The following is a 21,652-nucleotide window of genomic DNA, read 5'->3' on the forward strand; positions in this document are numbered from 1 at the left end:
TGTCCGTTGTCTTATATAATAAGGATGAATGTACATATAGGAAAGCATACATCCTCCTTGACGGATCAAATGAAATCAAGATTGGTAATATAAACAACGAAAGGTATATATTTTTGGAAGAGGTGGGTAGTAGGGAAGTTCATCAGTTTGCAATTTTCTCGATGAAGTAACTATAAAAGCTGAGGAGAATCAACGTCGGCAAAGAACAGAGAGAAAGACAGTGCATGTCACAAATTAAAAATACTATCTAGAAGCTTATTCTCTGAATTTGAGTGGTCATTGCAAGAGCTATAGTTGGAGCAACATCGGGGAGCAAACTAAACAGCCAAAAAAATAGTTTTTCTTTTTTTTGACAGAATAAAGACTTAGCAAGTGAAAATCAATTGAAGTCGAGAAGCTTATGTGCCAAAGTTGTGGATAAGAAAACAGAAGAATAAGGAAGAGAAAGAAGAAGACTGAATGACCAATTTGAGCTAGAAAAAGAAATAAGTTGATTATTTTTATGAAGGAAATTTAATTCAAGAAATATCTTGTCTTACTTTCCCTTTGCGTTTTTGCTTACCAGTAATGCTCATGGAATATATCTTAGGGATTATCGTGCAACAAGAAGGATAAACAAAAATATTCTGCGAGTTAAAAATGTTTTATACGATTAACTAATCTCTTGTACGAAAAAATTATAAAATTACATAACATCACAACTTGTCTTTAGTAAACTCCATAAAATTCATATCTTTTTTATTAATTACCTAAATTTTTTTATTTTTTTTCTTAAAGCAGTTTGATACATTCACAAATCAATAAATTTTCAAATATACCTCACATTAATCTAATTAATATATTATGTATTTCGATTAAATAATTTTAGAAATGAATGTATTTTAATAATCAAAATTATATATCTCAACATCAAACTTATGTAGCCGAGCAAAAATGAAGCAATTAACTGTTACATTCTTAAATTCAAAATTATGTATCTCAACTTCAAAATTATATATACAAATATTAATTATGTATTCAAATTTAGTAAAATAAGAAATTATTTATAATTTAACAAAGAATAGCGATAAAAATTAATTAGGAATGAAATTTATCTAAGTTTGTTTTAACAAAAAAAAAAAAAAATACCCGTAGAAGGGAATATGTGTGAATAAACCAAACCTGAGGGGTCAAAACAAACAAAATAAAAGATGTGGGGAATAAATCCTGCACCGTTGGCTTTATAAATAACCAAAAAAAAGCCCTAAACTTGGAACTCTCTAGAAGAAGATTGCAGCAGGAGAGAGGGAGAAAGAACCTGACACGAATCGGAGAAGAAATCGATCCCCAATTTCATCACAATTCCGTCGAATCCTAATTCAAATTTCCAGGTAAAATCAATGATTCCAGGTACATTTATCAATTTACCATTCCCCTGAAAATGGTCGAAGGTGACGAAGCCGTAGTTACGAATTTTTAACATTCTTATCGATTTTATGGATGCGCCGTGTTTCCTATTGATTGATCGTTTTATGTTTGTGGCAGAATGGGTTCATATCCTTATTTATCCAGGGTTTGTTTTGGTTGGTAGTTGTTTCGAATTGCTTATAGGGATTTGCTAGAAAAGCTCTAGCTTTTATTGGTCGTATCTTTGCGTTAGTTTTTCTTTCCAGCTAAGTTCTAGGTTCGAATTGATTTTTTTCCCTTGAGAGAGCTGCAACTATCGGACCGGACTTGTACTTGCTCGGCAGGAAATAATTAGAATGTTGGAATTGAATGGTGAAATTATGCTTGTGTAATAACATAGTACTTGATGGGTGTGCTGATATGGCGGAAAATATTTTACTGAATAGTGTTTTGGTCGTTGATATCATTCTCCCATGTTGGTTGCCTTGAATGGTTGAAAATTCCCCACCAAAAGGGTGAAAACAACAGAAGTAGTTTTCCTTTATGAATATTCTGAATCTCTCTCTGTATCACTTGCTTCAGCAGCATGTAAAGGTTGTTGAATTTAATATTCAAAGATTTCACCTGAACATCATCTTTGATCTTCTATGATTGCTGGGGGGAGCCACATTGCAGTTACGGGTTCAGTAGATTGGACCAAATCCTGTATTTATATTAAAAATTTCACTAAATATGTAAATGTAATTTATCTAGAACCCGGGTAAGCTTCCTTTTCTAAAATTCAGTATCCATAAACTCAAAATTCAGCAAATACAATTAGACAATCATTTGCCAAATATGATCCTATTTTTAATTTAATCCAACCAAATATTGAAAAAAGAATTAGACAATCATTTGCCAAAGTAAATCCTTTTTCACTGAAAATGTTTTGCATCACATACAATTCTCGTCTTTGTGTTCTCCCCAGTTCAACCAATGTTTTACCGACCATTGACGACATGTAAATCTTGTCTTATCTTAGGGTTCAGGGAAATGATATCAGTTGCACTAAACTGGTTTTATGATAACTTAAATGGGAAAGAAATATATTGCATGTATTGTAGGATTTCTTAGTGCTCTTAAAGACAAATTGAGAAAAGGCAAAATGCATAAGTATATCGAGATCTCACCTCATCTTATGACAAATGCTTTCTTCATGATAGATTTCAAGCGCATGGAACAAAAATGAGCTTTGGAATCATACATAGGGATGTATTTGGGGAGTGGGACAAGTCAGGGTGGAGTATTTGGGTTTTATGTGTAGTTGGAGGTTCTTCCTCACTCTCAGAAGAGCTATCATCTGCAATGATTTTTGAGTGGATGAGATCAAATATTAGTTCAAATAATTTTTGCTTTGGAGCATCTTGGAGCATATGAGCAATGGAGCTTGTGGAGTATAGCTTAACTTGGGATTGCTCTCTTGGTTTCATAATTTTTCTGTTTGAATCTATTATTTTGGAGCAACATGGAGTATTTGAGCAATGGAGCTTGTGGAGCACAGCTCAATTGGAGGATTGCTCTCTTGGTTTGCTTCATAATTTTTCTGCTTGAATCTGTTTTTGTCAAGTCAAATACAGAATGACAGAAATTTATCCATTTTTAACTGTTTTAATTATTTCTTATCAGTGTTAACTGGAATCTCGAAAATTGTTTATGATTTATGTCTACGTGTAGTGTTGCAGTGAATTCTCCCTTCATTGCTGAGAATGAGTGGCCGTTTTTCTCGCTCAATCTACGTTGGGAACCTTCCAGCAGATATAAAGGAATGGGAAGTTGAAGATCTATTCTACAAGGTTTGTGGCTTTCACTTATTTAAGCACTCTTAGCTGCAAAGGCTTATTTTCTTGTGGAGAATTTAGTCATCAATTGTACTTAATTCACAGGGCTGTGTATTCTGCCTTTGATGCATAATTTATACTTATGAACAACAAAAAACAATGCCCTTGCTTGAGATTATATTGCAGATGAATGGATCCCTGGTTAAGCTCATACTCTGAATTTCATTACATTGTCATCTGTATACATGGACAATTTTTTTGTTTTGCCTTCCATTTGCAAAATTTTGGAACAAAAAAAAGCCTAAGTTTTGTCTCATAAGATAATCTGTCGCAGTACTAGTACTAACATTAAGTGCTGGTTGAAAACAAAGCGTGATGGTGAGGGATGTTTCTTCTGTGGCATCCTGCACTGCATCCTCCTTGCCTCCTTTTTATGTTTTGTTTTAGGTTCAGTGCTTTCTTCCCTACTTGCTACTATAGGCAATAGGCACTAGTGCTCAATACCCACCAGTACTGTTAACTTTGTGGAGAGTCATAGTTGAGAGCATTATGTTCTTGCTAACGCTGTATCCTAGACTTCCTTATAAAAGAAACGCTGTATGCTAAACTTAAATAGCGTTACTGTTCTTAAATTCTCTCCTGTTTTGCAGTATGGTCGTATATTGGATATTGAGTTGAAGATTCCACCTCGTCCTCCTTGCTATTGTTTTGTGGAGGTACGTTTGTTGAGCATATTTACATATATATGGTTTTGTAGCTCTATGTTTGACCTTCTGATGTCAGTTCTTTTTTTGGTCGTCAGTCCCTTCTTTGGTTTGCTGATTATCTGTGATTTCCCTTCTCTGAATTCTTTAGTTTGAAAGTTCTCGAGATGCAGAAGATGCCATCAGAGGTAGAGATGGCTACAACTTTGATGGCTGTAGGCTGAGGGTAAGAGCAATTTCTTACTTATTCTCTCATATTCATGGATTTACAGATCTATGTATGAATGTGAGTTTCTGTGTGGTTGACTTATAGATGCATGATATAGGTTGAGCTTGCTCATGGAGGAAGAGGACCATCATCTTCAAGTGATCGCCGAGGCAGCTATGGCAGCAGTGGCGGTGGTGGTGGTGGTGGAGGAGGGCGTTATGGCATTTCTCGACATTCTGATTACCGAGGTTCCACTATAATTTATTTGGATGTTGAATGAAGTTTCCTGCCTTTGTTGCTGTAGATGTAATTGTCTCTGATCCATATAGACGTCTCTTATCTTTTTTTTGTCATGCATATACAGTTATTATCCGAGGTCTTCCATCTTCCGCTTCTTGGCAAGATTTGAAGGTAAGTGAAATGGACATCGTATTTCCTTTTGATAGTTTGTATCTGTAGCAATTGCAGTAACCTGCGGGAGAATGTGTCAGGATCATATGCGGAAAGCTGGGGATGTGTGCTTTGCTGAAATTTCTTGTGACAGTGAAGGTATGACTAGACGTATCTCACATGACCTTTTTACTTGTGAATTTTAGACAATGTTCAAGAATCCTAGAATCATGGTGAAAAAAACATGCGATTCTGATCTCCAAGGCAAGAAAGATTAGAAAATTTGCTAACAATTTAAGTGCAACTCTTGTGCGGATTTTATCAAGGAAGGAAGAAAGATAATTAATTACCCATGCAATGTAAGGAAAAAAAATGCTACAGAAACTAGGTTTGCTTATGTGCCGAAAAGAATCAGAAAATGGCGGTAAAAATCACATCATTCTAGTTCTAAAACTATATTGAATTTCTAATTTAAATGCATATATCAGCTTTAAGTTATTCAGATTCAGTGTGTAGTTTTTGTCATGTGAAATTTCCAGTTTTCTATTCCTAATCAGTTTCTATGTTATTAGTTTATAAAATGTTTCTTTAATGGCTAATATATCACTTTGCAAACGATTTTAGTTTTTCCGTCTTTGAGCTAGTCCCTCAAGCAAATCTTTGAGAAAAATCCGACTATTGGAGTGGAAGAACAACATGCAAATGTTGGTGTTTTTATTTTTTAAAGAGTAGAATATTCTGGAAATTATTTTGGGTGATATTTGTGTTCTATTTTTGTGCTAGCTGTGTTTATTTCTGTTCTAATTTTCTTATCCATATCAGGAACCTTTGGCTTGGTTGACTACACAAATTATGAAGACATGAAGTATGCTGTAAGTTTCTTATCTGCCTAACTATCTAATGAGTCCCCCACCCGTAAGGTTGAGTATCCCAGCTTTTAAGGTCTTTGTGTCCATTAATCTTTAGAAGGATGGTTATTTGCCAATTTTTTAAAAACAATTTCCTGAGTTACTCTTGTGTTTTGCTAGTTTCAGTACTCGTTCATGAATGTTAAAATCTGTTACTCCATTGATAGTGGTTATTTGTTATTTCATTACGTCCCTTTGGTAAAGTACCAGGTTTGTGGTTAACATGTTTTCTTCTTGTTCAGATAAGAAAACTTGATGATTCCGAGTTCAGGAATCCTTGGACAAGAACCTACATCCGGGTATTTGTTTATCCTTGTTTTTATTGGTGCAACATCTTTTTTAGTTCCTCCTTCAACTCAAACTCTTGGGAACACTTCTTTTAATTCAATGCTTAATCTCTCTGTATATTTAAGGGTATGGTGGTGATTTTCTAACTCGATGGGTAGGCTTTTGGTTATCTTGTATTTTAATAATACAATTTTCCAGTGAATGCATATACTCGAGTTAGTAGTAGCACGGATTCTTGATTTTACAATGCATGCTTATGTTGACACTCGCTTCATCTTTTGTTTCATCATATAGGTAAGAGAGTACAAGGGCAGTCCTTCAAGAAGTCGTAGTAGGAGCAGGAGCAGAACTCCAAGGAAGAGTAGGAGGTAATATCAAGTTGCAGATAATAATTGAATTCGTTTTATGTACAATTCCTTTTTATGTTGATGTTTTACTGGGAGTTTATTCTGCAGCAGATCACCGGCCCGTTCTGTTTCGAAATCACCACCCCCAAAGTCTAGATCTGCATCTCCTGTTAAGTCGACCAGGTATATGACATTGCATTGTTACTTAAATGTGTTCTTTTTTCCTGGTAGGTACTTATGGCCTTCTGATTCTGTTTTTAATTTTGTTTATCTGCGTCCAGGTCCAGGTCCAGGTCCAGGTCCAGGTCCAGGTCCAGGTCCAGGTCCAGGTCATTGTCCAAATCAATGTCAAGGTCGAGGTCTACGTCACCATCAAGGTCCAGATCGGCATCGCCACGGCAGGTTACCCAATGTTTTTGTATCTAATCTTCCAGTTTGCATCTGGGAGATGTTTTTTTTGGGGGGTCTTGTTGCAGATGGTCTTCACCAGAATTTTGGAGCTTCATATTGTCCATGCTTTTTAGACCTTTCTAATGTTTGCATATATATGGTCTTATTTCAGGCGCGATCAAACAGTGGCTGATGCGGATGCTAGATTCGTTTAGTGATGTTCTCCTGTTTAAAGGAGAATCTGAAACTCTATATGCTTAGTTTGATAGGAGTCTGCTTTGGACTAGCGCTGTATTTAAGGCCGGAACCTTTATAGGTCTGTCCTAGTAATGTGTTTTTTAATCTGAGAGCTACAGTATCCTGTTCTCTCAGCTGTCGGTAATCATTGGTCAATCAAACATGTAGACTTTTGCAAAGTGGTTTTTCTGCTTAATTCAGTTCTGACTATTAAACATTAGCTTGTGGAGTCTGTTAATTTCATTTGTTGATGTGATCTGTATCAGATTCTCTTTTCGAAGTGATTATTAGTTGATCCCATAAACGTAAATATATTCTCGTGTGATCCAGTCAAGTACCTCTGAAATTATTGTGGAAGTGCGTGTGTCACGGTTAAGTGATAGCTAGTTGGTGCTGTAAGGCGGGGATAAAAGGTTGACCTTTCCTGGATGGTGCCCCACTGAAAAAAGTTTTTTTCATCTCGATCTCATAAACGGTGAGGAGGTTGCATCCACTTCACTGTTCAAGGGTACAGGAACCCTGATAATTGGAGGAGAGAACTATAGAGCCTCGGATGTTGGTCAATCTTACAGATCGACATACGCTTCAGCTTAAGAGGTGCTTATGCAAAAAGGTTCTTTCCGACTTGAATTTCTCCGAGTTAGTAGTGAATCCGGAAAGATTGCATCACTTAGGATTCTTCTTCGCCACTTGAAAACGTTCAGTTGGAATCACTAGTAATCGCGTATCAAAAATGTCATGGTGAGCATGCATCCTGGCCTTGCGCCCATCTTGGGAATTGGTCTCCTCATCCTAAGCATCAGATCAATATAACTTTGGTGCACTAGTGCCACACATGCCACATTTATTTGCATTTGCAAAGAATTAGCGTAATATGCGCAAAATAGCGACACAACATTTGCTTGATCCGAAGTTACAATTAACTAGCACATGAATTTTCAAACGGCACCAAAGAACGCTAAAAATGTAATAATCCATGTAACATTGACTCGGCAGCTAGCAATAAATAAATAAATATTGAAGATAGTAAAAAGATGATTAAAAAGTGATTTTATTCATGTGTAAACTTGTAAAGCCGTTAAGAGTCGTAGCACCAGAAATCCGTAACTTAAGCCTTGAGTTTGGTTCTCATCCTAATATTCCGTTCCTCTTAATTTAGAGTCCTCTAAATAGTAACCACTTTTCTATATCAAAGTAATTTTCCTGTATCTTTCTTCTTCATTAGCAACTTTGGAAAGTTGGATCAATCGTGCAAAAATGTCAGTTGGAGAACTTGGTTGTACCTACGCTGCTTTGCTTCTCTTCGATGATGGCATTCCCATTACTGTAATCATCCTAATTAATTACATAAAGAAATTAAACAACCCTACATTTTCATAATATTTTGATTACCTAATGTTTGTTGCATATATGGAATTTCAGTCCGAGAAGATTGCTACGGTGGTGAAGGCAGCCAATATTTCAGTGGAGTCCTATTGGCCTAGTCTTTTCGCCAAGCTGTTTGAGAAGAGGGACATTGAAGATCTCATCTTGAATGTTGGGACAGGTGGTGGTCCAGCCGTGGCCGTTGCTGCTGCCCCGGTTGCCGGAGGTGGTGGTGCTGCTGCTGCTCCCGCAACTGCGGAGAAAAAGGTAACGGATTGTCATAAATGTAATTAATGTACAAGTTTTTAAAATTCCATAGGTAACTAAGACCATTGATAGTTTAAAAGATACCAAGGAAACACGTCAACTTTAGAACGATCTTTAGGTTTTCTGCCTATTCTATATGTTCTAAATTTGGATTATCTGTTAATGTTTTTTTGATTGTGTGATTGCAGGAGGAGACAAAGGAGGAAAGTGACGATGATCTGGGATTGAACTTGTTTGATTAGGAGATTCTCTTTTAATATGCAGCATAGTGAGGATACCTTACTCATATTTACTTCCATATTTTTTCCCCCATATTTTGGTTTAGGTGTTTCAAGTGAATCCTAAAATGTTACTCTTGTCATTTTTATATATATGAATGTTGAGGCAAGGTAATTTACTAATTCTTGAGAAATTGTAGGTTTATTTAAGAACGTACTCACTGTGTTGCTATGATTAGTACTATTTTTAAGCATTAAATGTAGGGTTTATTGTAAGTTCATTCTGGTTGAATGGTTTTGGTTTGTCATCTGGAGATCCAAGCCCTTAATGATTCTGCCACTGCAATAGATTTTGTGTGTTATGTTGCTAGTGATTTGGTAAGCCACGTGCAATGTCCTATCTGAATTTTTTGTTGCACAATGCCTAAAACTTATGTCCTATTTCCATGGAAACTATGGAAAGTGAGGATTGAAATTGCAACAAAGATAAAACGCTAGGGAATTCTTCGTGTTATTCATGTGCTAGTGAGAGGAAGCAAATTGGCAATACTCACATGAATATTCAAGGTGCACACAACTTGTGGCTCCACACTAGCAGTTACAAATTTTAAAACACTTATTCATATTCATCATTGGGCTTATTGGTTGTATGTAACTCCGGTGATAGCTACGTCTATTGCACTTATTCCACTAGGGCAACAGACGCAAAGGTGTGGATGTTGACTATTTTAAAGCTGGGAAGAGAATTTTTCACACGATTTACCTTGTGGCTTGTGCTCTATTCTCAGGTTGCCAAAATAGGACCAGAGCTACTTAATCACTATCCTTAAACTCATATAAATATATCACTTTGGTATGTTCATTTTCATGATTGCTTGCCTTATATGCACTCTTCAGTATTACCAGTTACCTCACGTTACAGTATATCCAAGTTTGTAAGCAACATTTACAGATGAGGTTGTACGATTGAAGCCCCATCTTTATGTTCTGGATGATGAAATGAGTGAAAAATATCATTAACAAAAGGATCTTGTTTCGTCCTATTTTGTTGATGTTATTTTCAGATGGAGTAATATTTTTGGATTTTGTAAGTCCTTACTAGATATTGAATGATCAGGGTGGAAGAAGATTCTGATCACTTGCTAGCAAAATAGAACGACGTCAAGATTCTGACTCTGACCACTTTTAAGTCAATCATGGCTGTTTCAATTTGGAAAGATTGACCACTAGACCCCCCCCCCCCCATAGGCCATAACCCAATATACAACTTGAACAACTTTCAATTTCAAACTCAAGGTCATTGATCAGGTCAGCCCCACCAATATAGAATTGGTCCGAGCTTATCCACACTGCCTTGACAATTGCAACTAGCGTTGCTCCAAAAAAGGGGTAAAAGAAAAACATGACACGTCTCAGCCTTCTATTAGTATATTTCCTTTTAAATCCATTAATAAAAATAAGTAATGGTAATTAGGCAATATATCCAGTTAAATCCAGAAGATATACATCGTGTCAAGTAGTAGACCCAAATGACACGCGTTAGTTTTCCAGGTTGCTTCGCCGACCCACCTGCCTCCCTTGTGAACCAATTCAACGAATTGGGAGAATAGTATTGGAAATTTCCTTTCACCTATTCTCACTTTCCAGATCTTTCTACTATTTTAATTTGTAAAAGCAATTCCCAGTTCTTTAATCCACCCCACCTATATATACTCCTACTTATGCAGTTTCTTTCTTCATAGTCAAGTTTTAACACCTTAAAAAGACCAGCCAACAAAAAGCAAATACTTTCTACTTTCTTTTCTTGTTACTTGTTAGAAGCAAGACTACATCAACAATGATGATGTCAATTTTCAGTTCCTTTGACGCCCTATCTGCTGAACTTTTTGGCCAAAAGCTGAGCCTTTCTAGGCCACCTATTACTGACACAAAACAACAACAAGGGGTTGGGACTGTTGCTGCATCAGATCACAAAAACGTTGCTTCTCCACCGACTACTTCTTCATCAACCGGTGGTCTGATCAAGAAGAACGGAGAGGTACCGCCGCCGTCATCTTCACGGCAACAACAGCAGAAGAGGCAGAGATTTGCGCTGGAATTCGACGGCGTTAACTGTTTCGAAACTATCATTCCCTATTGATTAATATTTTTTTTCACTAAAATTGGATCGGAGGATGAAATTCATTATTCTTGTCTAGTCATGATTATTTTCATGTATGTCCCCTTGTAAATTCAGGAGATTAATATATACAATTTTTGGATTCTGATATGTTCACCTTTTTTGCTTATTTATTCTATTTGTTTGATCATATCTCTGTTTTACGCTTTTTGGCCATCAAATGCAAATAACCACTTCGACGACTTGGGAAAAGAAAGAAAATTGAAATTGACGGAATAATATGCTCCCTCCGTCTCATAAAAATGTGTTGCAATTTGTCTTGTTTTAAAAAATATCACTTTTTTTAATTTTGATAACTTTTTTAAAACCACTTAATTAAAGATAACTTATTACCGCTTAATAAAGGATAGTGATATTATATTTTTAAATAAAGAATAATAAACCTCATTAAGTCTTTTTTTTATTTCTTGAACTGTGCATTTAATCAAAATAGCTCAAATAAAATGAAATGGAGAGAGTACCTAACTCATCTCGAAATTAATTGTTTTGAGACTAATTTCAAGATTATAATATTATTTTTGTTCCTTCTAACAGTGCATCTAATTTTGAAGTTAGTAATTTTAAAATAACTTTTTTCCAAATAAAATGACGTCTAAGTTCAATATTGACGGAAAAATTGTTTCAGTCTATTCAACAATTTCTCGGCAACAAACAAGGCAAGTACTCTTTTACGTCAATCATGGCTGTATTTACAAAATTTGAAGGTTGGCTACAATCCATAATCCATAATTGACAAGCCCATATGCAACTTGAACAACTTTCAAACTCAATTAAGAGAAATCCTTTGATTTTTATTAATGAAAGAAAGACCCACCAATAAAGAGTTGGTCAACGAGCTTATCCGCATAACACTCTGGCTGGACAAATATCAAAAGGGGTAAAAGGACAAGCCTTCATGCATCAAACTAGAACCAACATTACACGTTTTAGAAATGGTCTAGAATTCGAAATTGACTAAAATCATGACATGTTTCAGCGCCCTATTCCCATCACTTTCGTCGATTTAATTTATCATCCTTTCTTTCTTTTTATATATATCATAATTCATAACGAATTGGTTTAAAATATACTCCCTTTTTTTCATCTTATTGATGTATGAAACATTGTACTTCTATTTGTATGACATTTGAGAGTTAATTTGACATCTTTAGATATGAAACTAATTTGAATAAGATTAATATAATATTCACAATTAAAAAGTTCCACATAAATAAAAAATAATAGTACCTTTTATATAATCTTAAAATATTAAATTATTTGACTTGCAACAAATAAACAATATTTATATTGTAAATTAAGAAGAAGAAATAGTCTTTCAGTTATTTAAAAATTAATTAAATTGAATTTAATTAATTTGACTTTCAATAAATAAAAAATATCATAATATATAAATTAAAAAGAAGTAATCAATAAGTAAGTGGAATTAGGCAATTTTCAATTAAATAAATAAATTTCAGAAGATATACATCATGTCGTCCTTTCAATAAAAGGCAAATAATAAATCAAACTGACACGCGTTCATTGGAGATTGTTTTTTTTTTCAAGTTTACTTGGCCGACCCACCAGTCTTTTTAGAAGACTAAAAAACGTGAACCATTTCAACGAATTGAAGAATAATGGTGGTGGTGGAAATTTCGTTTCTCCTATTTCTACTTTCCAGTTTGGAAAGGAATTTCTTTAATCCACCCCCTCACTATATATACTCTTACTTTTGCAGTTCCCTTTTCTGCATACACAAGCTGAAACCACTTGATCAACACACTTTAAACAAACCAATCAACAAAAGTATTTGTTTTCACAATTATGATAGTGTCAATTTTCAGTTCCTTTGATGCCCTCTCTGCCGAACTTTTTGGACAGAAACTAAATTTTTCTAAAGCATACAACAATACTCATGAGACGAAACAACAACTGGTGGCGCCACTTGTAGCAGATCGCCAAGCTGTCGTTTCTCCATCGTCTACTTGTACTTCATCGGGTGATCTGATAAAGAAGGCCAGAGAGGCATCGCCGCTGTCATCTGCACGGCAACAACAGCACAAGAGGCAGAGATTTGCACCGGAATTTGACGGTGTTCACTGTTTCGAAACTATTATTCCCTATTGATTTGCTTTTTACTAAAATAAAATTAGGCTATCAAAATTTATTATTCTTATCTAGCCATGGTTATGTGGTCATGTATTCTCTGATGTAAATTGATCAGGAGATAGATGTATACAATTTTTGAATTTTGATATTCACTTTAATTTTTATACGTCAATTCGTTATTTTTCCAAACTTCTTGAATTAGATTTTTTTGGTTTACTACAAATGTCTAATATCATTCTTATCTATATGGGATATTCTACATATTATAAATCTAGAGTATTCTATCATCTTTCACAAATATTTAACGCTCTAGAATATTTAGACCTTTTTTAAATACAATATTAAATATACTATATATTTTAGATTCTTCTACCTAAAATTATCTAGAATATTTAGATGTTCCTTCAGGATGATTATCCTAGAAATTACATAAAATATTCTAGAAACTTTACAAGAAAAATTATGTTATCCAAAAAATTAATTTTAAATGTTTTTCACACTCTCTCTTAAAATAATTTTTTAAAAGTTGTCCCAAATTTATTGCAGAAGAACTCAAACGAGGTTTTAAATTATGCCGTGGTGAAAATTTTTGTACTTTTTTCTCAACTTTTCTAACTTCTTCCAATAATGAAGTTTTTTCTGTCATCAGTTGGTCCTGCAAAGATATGTGCATCGATAAAAAATTTATTTTTATAACGTACTGACTTCACAATAGTTTTTTTCTCCAAACTTCTCAACAAATATATTCTTTGGAGAATCTTTTCTCATGGGCTAATCTAAAACTCACGGGTTCAATATTTTAGAACCCTCTCCTTCAAATACAACTCTCCTTAAGATACAACTCCAAAGTACAATTTTTTTTTATCAATATCGATCTCTTCATCGTCCATTTCTCCATCTAAGCATACATGGTCAACTTCTTTATTTGCTTGATCTTTAGTTTCCTCATCAACTTTCAATATTTGCTTTGAACTAGTGATTGATCTTGATATCATAGATGATTGATCAGAGACTTCAGCTACATTTTCCTTAATGCTTACTCCGATAAAATCATCATTGGCATATAAAGTATCAAACATTGACTGGTCAGAGTCTACTTCAATATCCTCCATGTTCATACTTTTATTTTCATTTTCAGGATCTGCTTTTTTGATTTCCTCGATAGCAGATTTCACATCTCCAATTTGAACGCCTTCAGTATCATTTTACTTTTTATCGATACCTTCCTTCTCCACATCATTGAATTATATCAAATCCAATCCAATCCCTTTCCAAATTTATGAAAGTTAAGAAATCTATTGCTCGACTCTCAGCTATGAAGCATCTTCTCTAGCCTTCTTCTTCCTCAACAATTTTTTTTTTAATTTGAGCCATGTTGCTCTCAGTGATCGACAATATCTCCTTATGTGATAACACCTAAAAGGCTTTTCACCATAATTATCATAAAACTCTTTCTTTTTTTTAGGCGAACTTGAACGGACACCTGAGAATCGAAAGTGAGGCATATCCCTTACTTTTTCTTTAACGTTCATCTTGTTAGCTATAAGAGCATTTTCCTCCCTTTCTTTGACAAATTCACTAGTCAATTGTTTAGATAGTAACTCCTGAGACGAAAATAAATTCTCAAATTTCTCCAAGGATGGTTGTTGAGCCTACCCCTGAATTTATTTCACAAATGAAATATATTCTGATTTCAAATTACGAATAATAATTTTTTCTTATTCGCGCTTCGGAGATAACCTCATCCCAATTTAATAAAAATATCTCAGAACATAAATTTTAATTCTTAAGAAATACTCGGCAATAGAAAAATTACCTTAGGTGGCGCTAGCCAATTCATTCTCCAAGATCTGTAGCTGAGCTTCATTTTTCTTGTTGAACAACTGATCGAGGGTCATCCGAATTTCATGAACTAATTTACACCTTATAATAGGGTCAAGTAAAACGGAGGAAATAGACTTCTTCAGAATGAACTCCTCCTTCACATTTATCTACTTCCACTTCTTTTATGCACCACAATTCTCCAGTTCGTCATCCGAAGAACTTGTGTTACTCCCATTAACAATATCCCACAAATCCTCGCCCACAAGGTATGATTCCATACATGTCTTCCATACCTTGTAATTGAACTGATTCAACAACTCTATTCCCAGCCTATTAATGTGACTGTTTTCATTCGTATAAATTAGTTGAATCAACCATAAGTCCGGTCTTGAAATAAATACAAGTCAATCTATGACATTGGCGTTGATAACATGTAGAGAATAGCAAAAGAAAAGTATATCTGGAGAGAACTTATGCAAACCCAAGATCGTTAACTAAGATCGAAAGATTCAACTAAAGAAGAGACAGCTATGAAAGAAGAGTTTTGTTATAGAAGAAGACTTCTTGAATCAGATTATTTTTTTTATTGGTTACAAATGCCTAATGTCATCCCCGATTTATACTTGTGTAGGGATGATTCTAGATACTACAAATCTAGAATATTGTATCCTCTTTCATAAATATCCAACACTCTAGAATATTTAGATTTTTCCTAAATATAAATATCAAATAGGCTACATTTTCTAGATTGCTCTACCTAAAATTACCTAGAATCGATAGATATTTCTTCAAGATGATTATCCTAAAAATTACACAAGATCTTTTAGAAAATTTACAAGAAAAACTGTGTTATTCAAAAAATCAACTTTAAATATTCTTCACAATCAATTACAATGAACCACTTTGACGGCTTAAAAAAAGAAAAATATCAACTTCGATTGACGATTTTTTGCAGTTGATTTTATAAGAAGCAACCGAGGAAAGACAATTTTATTCCAGAAAGTTTATATTATTCATGCGCCAGATTTCTTGCAACTTCACTACCTAGTATGTGTAAAACTAGTGAGGAAGAAGTCCGTGCAAAGCATGGGCCCAACATCTATTCTGAATTAATATTATAGTAGTAATCATATTAATTAATGTGACATCATTTGAATTTTTAAATTTAAATAAATTTATTTTTTAAAGTAATTTTTGCATATATTCTTAAATATTTTAAATTATAATTATTATGATTTATTATTCACATATATAATTTTATTTTAAAAATGTAACTCACGATTAAAATTAAACTCTACAAATGTATGAATTAATAAAAGTGAGAAAAATAAAATTTGATGGGCTCATATTACTATTTTTCTAATAACACAGGCTCGGAGAATGTTATTTTTTTTTATCTCAGTTTATGCGACAAAACTAGAATTTAGATAATCAATCATACTTTTAATACTTTTAGATATTACAAAAGATATTATAAATTACAATAATTATTGTGATTTATAATACTTTTCTTCTATTCGAATTTAAGTGGCACTATAATTTCGAGAGTCAATCAAATATTTTATATTTTTTAAATTTTTAATTATTGTGATTTATAATATTTTTATATTTTTTTAATATATAATATTTTTTAGATATTTTAAGTTGTTAAATATTTTAATTTATAATACTTTTTAAGTAATTTTCAAATGATATATGCTACTCTCCTTGTCCAAAATTTTGTGTCATTGATAGTCAAGTACATTTTTTAAATAATCTAAGTTTTCAACTATTGTGATTTATAAAATTTTTCCTTATATTTCAATTTAAGTGACATAATGCTTAGACCATAATAATTAATTAGAGGTGATATAGTATAGTCACGATTGAAGCAGCGAAACAAACATATCTTAAATGACTCACAATAACTAATTAGAAGTAATATAATAAAATTACTATAAAAATACTTGTTAAAAAAAATTAAGTGAACCTCATATAAGACATGGAGTTAATTAAAAACATCAATAGTTAGCTTTATCTTTTTATATACTATTAGATGACTTATAATAATTAATTAGGATGATATTTAGTAAAATTACGATTAAAGCAGCTGAAACAGACATATCATAAATGTCTATTTTACTTTTTAAATTAAATATTATTAATTTTTAATAGATAAATAAATTATAATAATTAATTAGGGGTGTTATAGTAAAATCACGGAGCAAGCAGCTGAAGCAAGCATGTCGACGGAGAGCTGCTTCAGCCGCCCAAGTTGCTCTTATATAATACTAGTTGACTACGCCATGCTACGCACGATGCAAAATGTTGATCACTAAAAATTTTATGTTATCTATTTAATTAGAACCTTCATTTATATTTAGATAAATGAAATTTGTATAAGAATATTTTAAGTTGTTAACACGACATCCATATAATTTCGAGAATCAATCAATTTTTTTATTTTTTTAAAAAATATTTACAATTATTAATTATTGTGATTTATATTACTTTTCACATAGTAATTATCATATATATAATAAAATATTTGAAGTTTATTATTTTTATTTGTAATATTTTTAATATAAGTTAGTATGAAAAATAATATTTTCTTTATTAAATATTATTAATATTATTTTTTTAATACTTAGATGACATATAATAATTAATTATGAGTGATATGGTAAAATTACGGTTTAAGATGTTGAAATAGACATATCATAAATGTCTATTTTACTTTTTTTTTTTTTTGAATATCACGATTGAAATAGCCAAGCAAATTGCTATAAAAATACTTGTGAAAAATAAATTAAGTGGGCATCATATAAGACACCAAATTAATTTAAAACTCCAAAAGTTAATTGAGAAAATTGAAGGAAAGGTATCTTTTAAGTCTTGAATAAAGGATTGGTGACATTGACCAACTTAAAGGGTCAAACATCATTAGAAAACTTGATTAAGTTAATTTTGGATTTGATTAATATTTTTAAAACTTTCTAATTTTTTCAAAAATACAAATCAACTCACATCCCTCTTCAATCCAGATCAACTAGTCTCTCTCCTTTCTCTCTCGACAGCTTCTCTCAACTCTCTCCCAACTAACCGTTCTGCAAAATTCTCCCTTCAATAACTGGCGACTTCAACCTCCGGCGAAAAATAGTCGGTCGAATTCCCTTTCGACTTTCAACCGTCAATCGACGTGAAGACTTCTCCGACGACAATAACTTGAAGTTCTTCGTCGTCCCATTTTCTTTTTCACAGGTAAAAGATTATGAATAAACAGAGGAACTTGAGCCAACTACTCTTATAGTATTGAAATGTGGACTGAATAAAACCCTAATTTCTGGCATTTGTTCTTCTTGTTGTCGTAATGTTGATTAGTATTTGTTGGTGATTTTTGTTCACAGTTGATGTTCTTAGTGTGTGTGTGCGTGTGTATGATATGTTGGTGTTGCAGGGTTGATTTGTTGTTTGTCTTGATAAAAATAGTGTTGCAACAGATGAAATATATGATGCAATAGATGAAGACATCTGATGTAATAGATGAAAACATTTGATACAACAGAAGAAAATATCTGATGCAACAGATTAAAATCTGATGCAACTATGAAAATCTAATGCAATAGATGAACAATCTAATAGATCCTTCATTTGTTGCGACAGACGACTCTTCTGTTTGAAAGAAATCTAAACAATATTGATCCAACAGATAACTCATTTTGCAACAGATAACATACCTGGTGCAACAGTTCAGTGATCTATTTTTTTGTCTCCAACAAATTACTCATCCGTTGCAACAGGTCGATTATATGTTGCAACAGATAAACTACCTGGTACAACAGATATGTGATCTGTTTTTACTGTTTCCAACGGATTACTCATCCATTTCAACAGGTCGGTTATATATTGTAACAGATAAACTAGCTGGTGCAACAGATATGTGATCTGTTTTTACTGTTTCCAATGGATTACCCATCCATTTCAATAGGTTGGTTATATGTTGCAATAGATAAACTACTTGGTGCAACATATTAGAGATTTGTTGGGACCATATCTTGACTGTGCATCAACACATTTTGACCTAAAACAAACACAATGACCCTCAATGTATCCTTTAAGGCTTCTGAAGAAAGTGTTCTGAAGGCCTTTTTCACTGCTACAACTTTGAAGGTAGTGTTCCTGATCGAGCTCACAAGAGATCAGGAACTCCATACCAATTTTAAAGATGGCAACGACTAGCTTGAATGCAGAATCAGCAAGCTGGAGGCAAGCTTGAAAATTATCGGGATTCAAATACTACAGCAAACATCTGATCTTCTTCAAGGAATATTGAAAGCATGCCAAGGCAAGAAAACATAATCAATTATAACCATATTGCTAAGGAAGTAATGATACTCAATTTTTTTTTCAATCTCGTTTATGGTTTCGATCAGGTCAACAACAAAGGACATAATTGGAACCACAAACAAGAAGGCATGGGATGCAATTTAAAATTCAAAAATTGCTACCTTCACTTAGCTTCCTTACTTTAACTGCAGTTGTTGTTGGCTCAAGTTTTCTAGACTTACTATACAACATTTCAATCCTCGATTCCCTTAAGATGACTTTCTTTCTCTTCTGCTATTTTTTATCTAGGTGTTAATCCAGACCACGCTACCGAGTCACATCTCCCTAGCAAAGTGTCCATCTGTATTATTTTCTTTGAGAGAAATAACAGACGGATTTATATTATCGGATACACTTTCATATTTGCACTTGATTCAGATTTCTCATGTTTTAAGATAATTTCATCGGCCAGATTTGCTAGAAGTTCCTTGCTATCCTATGTCTCCTCTTAAATTAGCTCTCATATGATATGGTCTTTTATTAACTCCCCTTTTCACTTGCAGGCATTCTCCTTCGGTTCCTTCTGGCGTATAATCATCTTCTCCAACAACCCTTCCGTATAAATTTGGGTCAGGAAAATTTCTATTGATTTTTTGTTCTTATTTGATGCAGTGTGAGGCTTTAAAGGCCTTCTCGGAGGCCAATGCACACTTCAAGTTTAAGTCCAATCGCTATTGAATCTCTGCAATGACACTAAATATTGATCCCTTCTCAAAAATTGACATGCATAAACACGAGCAACAACCATCAGTAATTCATAACAGGGTGTTTGCACCATCAAACTTAACTGTACAATGCAGGATCTTGTTTGAGTGATCACTGCCTAATCGGTTAAAAACTGCATTCACAAAAACATTGTACTTTGTGTGTGTTGTTCCGGTGACCTTATCAGTAATACATACTTAACTCCCACACATATGATAGTGGATCCATCTGCACGCATCTTATTCTTCCTAGCCCATCTATGGCTTAAATTGAATAAACAGATGACTAGCTAGTTGCAACAGATACCACATCTGTTTATATTATCAAACAATTGGAGACATATGTTACGACAGATAATCAACGTGTTGCAATATATGACGTATCTGTTGGAGAAATCAAACATATATATATATGTTGCAACAAATTATTAATATTTTGTAATTTATCTAACAGAAAGAATATATTTTGCAACAGATTACCCATCTGTTAGGTTTATTTAAAACAATTTTCTTTTTTTTCTTTTCGAGATACAATAATTTATAAATAGGTCCCTGCTTACATATATGGATGATCTATATTTGTACAAGAAGATTCATATCGAGTCCTTGCAAGAACTTCAAAGGCAGTTTGATGAACTCCAGAGAGATTTGGCTGACTTCGGAGCAAGGCTGAGGAGGGCTCTGCTGCTATCGGATGAAAAATGTTCGATTGACAATAATAATAATAGTAGTAATAATAATTAGGTAATGTTTTTTATTTTAGCGTATGTATTTTCATCCTTTTGTATATCGAATCTACCCAAGAGATTCAAAAATCTATGTTTCATTTGGTGGTCGACTTTGAATTTTTAATTCTTATTTAGTATTTAATTATCATTCTGTTTATTCCTTATTCTCAACATGTCGATGGTTGGTTGTAGGGATTGAGCAATTTGTGTCAGTAGAAGTTAATCTGATGCGACAGATTGATCGTATGTTGCACATGCGGTTATTAATAAAAAAGGGTTATTGTTGTTATTGAGAGGGTGAAAAGACATACATGACTTTTCGATTATTTAATATGAAAAATGGTTCGTAAATAAATAATAAGAAAATAAATGATAAAAATAATTTATAACCGTAAAAGAACGGTTATTTAATTTTAATAATTGATTGTGACTTTTCACCATTTTTATTTTTGAATTTATTTTTTTAAATTATTTATTATATAATTAAAAAAAAGTCACAATATTGGATTAATTAATATATATATATATGCACTACTTATTCACAATTCAGTGATTCACAAAGTATTAACCTATTCAGGGCAACAAAGGCAAAATATAAAACTCGATTATTATCGTATTGAAAAGTTTGAAGCATTTATACCTTTCAAAAATTAGGATTCAATTTTTTCCGAACTAACATTCAGTTCAGGTTTGAAGATTCTAGTAAACTAAAATGCATTGCGTAGGATTTTGGCGGTAATTAAGATTTCATTTTTTATGTTAGTTGTTACTATTTCTATTCTATAAGTATTTTCTTATTGGTTAAACCAAAAATCGAACCGTTAAGGACCAAAAATCGATAAATCAAAACCGATAAGAAACTATCTTATTGGTTGGTTATTAGTTTTACATATTTAAAAATCAAAAACCGATAAACCGAACCAATAACATATAAAACCGGACTGAACCGACCAATGCACACCCCTAGATGCAACCGATATAGAATCTGTTGTCACAACTCAATAAAAATGGTTCTAGGAAAGAATTAATTAATAATAATAAGCTGAATAGTCATTACTAATTATTAGAGAAATTGAAAAGGTGTTTTTTTAATTTATAAAATAAAAAAGTCAGCAAATTTGGATTAATGATATGATGATAGTTTTTTTTTAAAAAGTAGATTATATGTTGCAACAAATATATTATTGATGCAACAGGTTCTCTATTGTTGCAACAGATGATATATCTGTTTTCACAGAT

At 33.0% G+C, this 21,652-nt stretch overlaps 3 protein-coding genes across 19 annotated transcripts; all 3 read left to right on the forward strand.

Annotated features, from left to right (window-relative positions):
• Positions 1–1,212: 1,212 nt before the first annotated feature.
• LOC107863009 (serine/arginine-rich splicing factor SR34A) lies at positions 1,213–6,895 on the forward strand. Of its 17 annotated transcripts, none has more exons than XM_047409509.1 (14): positions 1,222–1,370; positions 2,589–2,950; positions 3,100–3,218; positions 3,854–3,919; positions 4,059–4,133; positions 4,234–4,363; positions 4,480–4,526; positions 4,607–4,664; positions 5,328–5,377; positions 5,656–5,712; positions 5,996–6,069; positions 6,160–6,231; positions 6,330–6,450; positions 6,611–6,895. In XM_047409509.1, exons 3-14 carry the CDS (start codon positions 3,132–3,134, stop codon positions 6,629–6,631), a joined length of 858 nt encoding a protein of 285 aa, XP_047265465.1. In that variant the 5' UTR covers positions 1,222–1,370; positions 2,589–2,950; positions 3,100–3,131; the 3' UTR covers positions 6,632–6,895. The 17 variants fall into 17 exon arrangements, with proteins under 17 accessions (XP_016564235.1, XP_016564239.1, XP_016564241.1 ...); XM_016708750.2 differs by having other exon boundaries at positions 1,226–1,370; positions 6,157–6,231; positions 6,324–6,450; XM_047409508.1 differs by having other exon boundaries at positions 1,226–1,370; positions 3,108–3,218; positions 6,157–6,231.
• Positions 6,896–7,631: 736 nt separating this feature from the next.
• On the forward strand, positions 7,632–8,708 carry LOC107866091 (60S acidic ribosomal protein P1). Its single transcript, XM_016712274.2, has 3 exons — positions 7,632–8,001; positions 8,098–8,307; positions 8,496–8,708. Exons 1-3 carry the CDS (start codon positions 7,933–7,935, stop codon positions 8,547–8,549), a joined length of 333 nt encoding a protein of 110 aa, XP_016567760.1. The 5' UTR covers positions 7,632–7,932; the 3' UTR covers positions 8,550–8,708.
• Positions 8,709–9,886: 1,178 nt separating this feature from the next.
• On the forward strand, positions 9,887–10,794 carry LOC107866090. The gene has a single exon (XM_016712272.2). The coding sequence runs from the start codon at positions 10,363–10,365 to the stop codon at positions 10,663–10,665; it is 303 nt and encodes a 100-aa protein (XP_016567758.1). The 5' UTR covers positions 9,887–10,362; the 3' UTR covers positions 10,666–10,794.
• Positions 10,795–21,652: the final 10,858 nt, after the last annotated feature.

This window comes from Capsicum annuum, chromosome 3 (assembly GCF_002878395.1).
Source record: "Capsicum annuum cultivar UCD-10X-F1 chromosome 3, UCD10Xv1.1, whole genome shotgun sequence".
Lineage (NCBI taxonomy): Eukaryota > Viridiplantae > Streptophyta > Magnoliopsida > Solanales > Solanaceae > Capsicum > Capsicum annuum.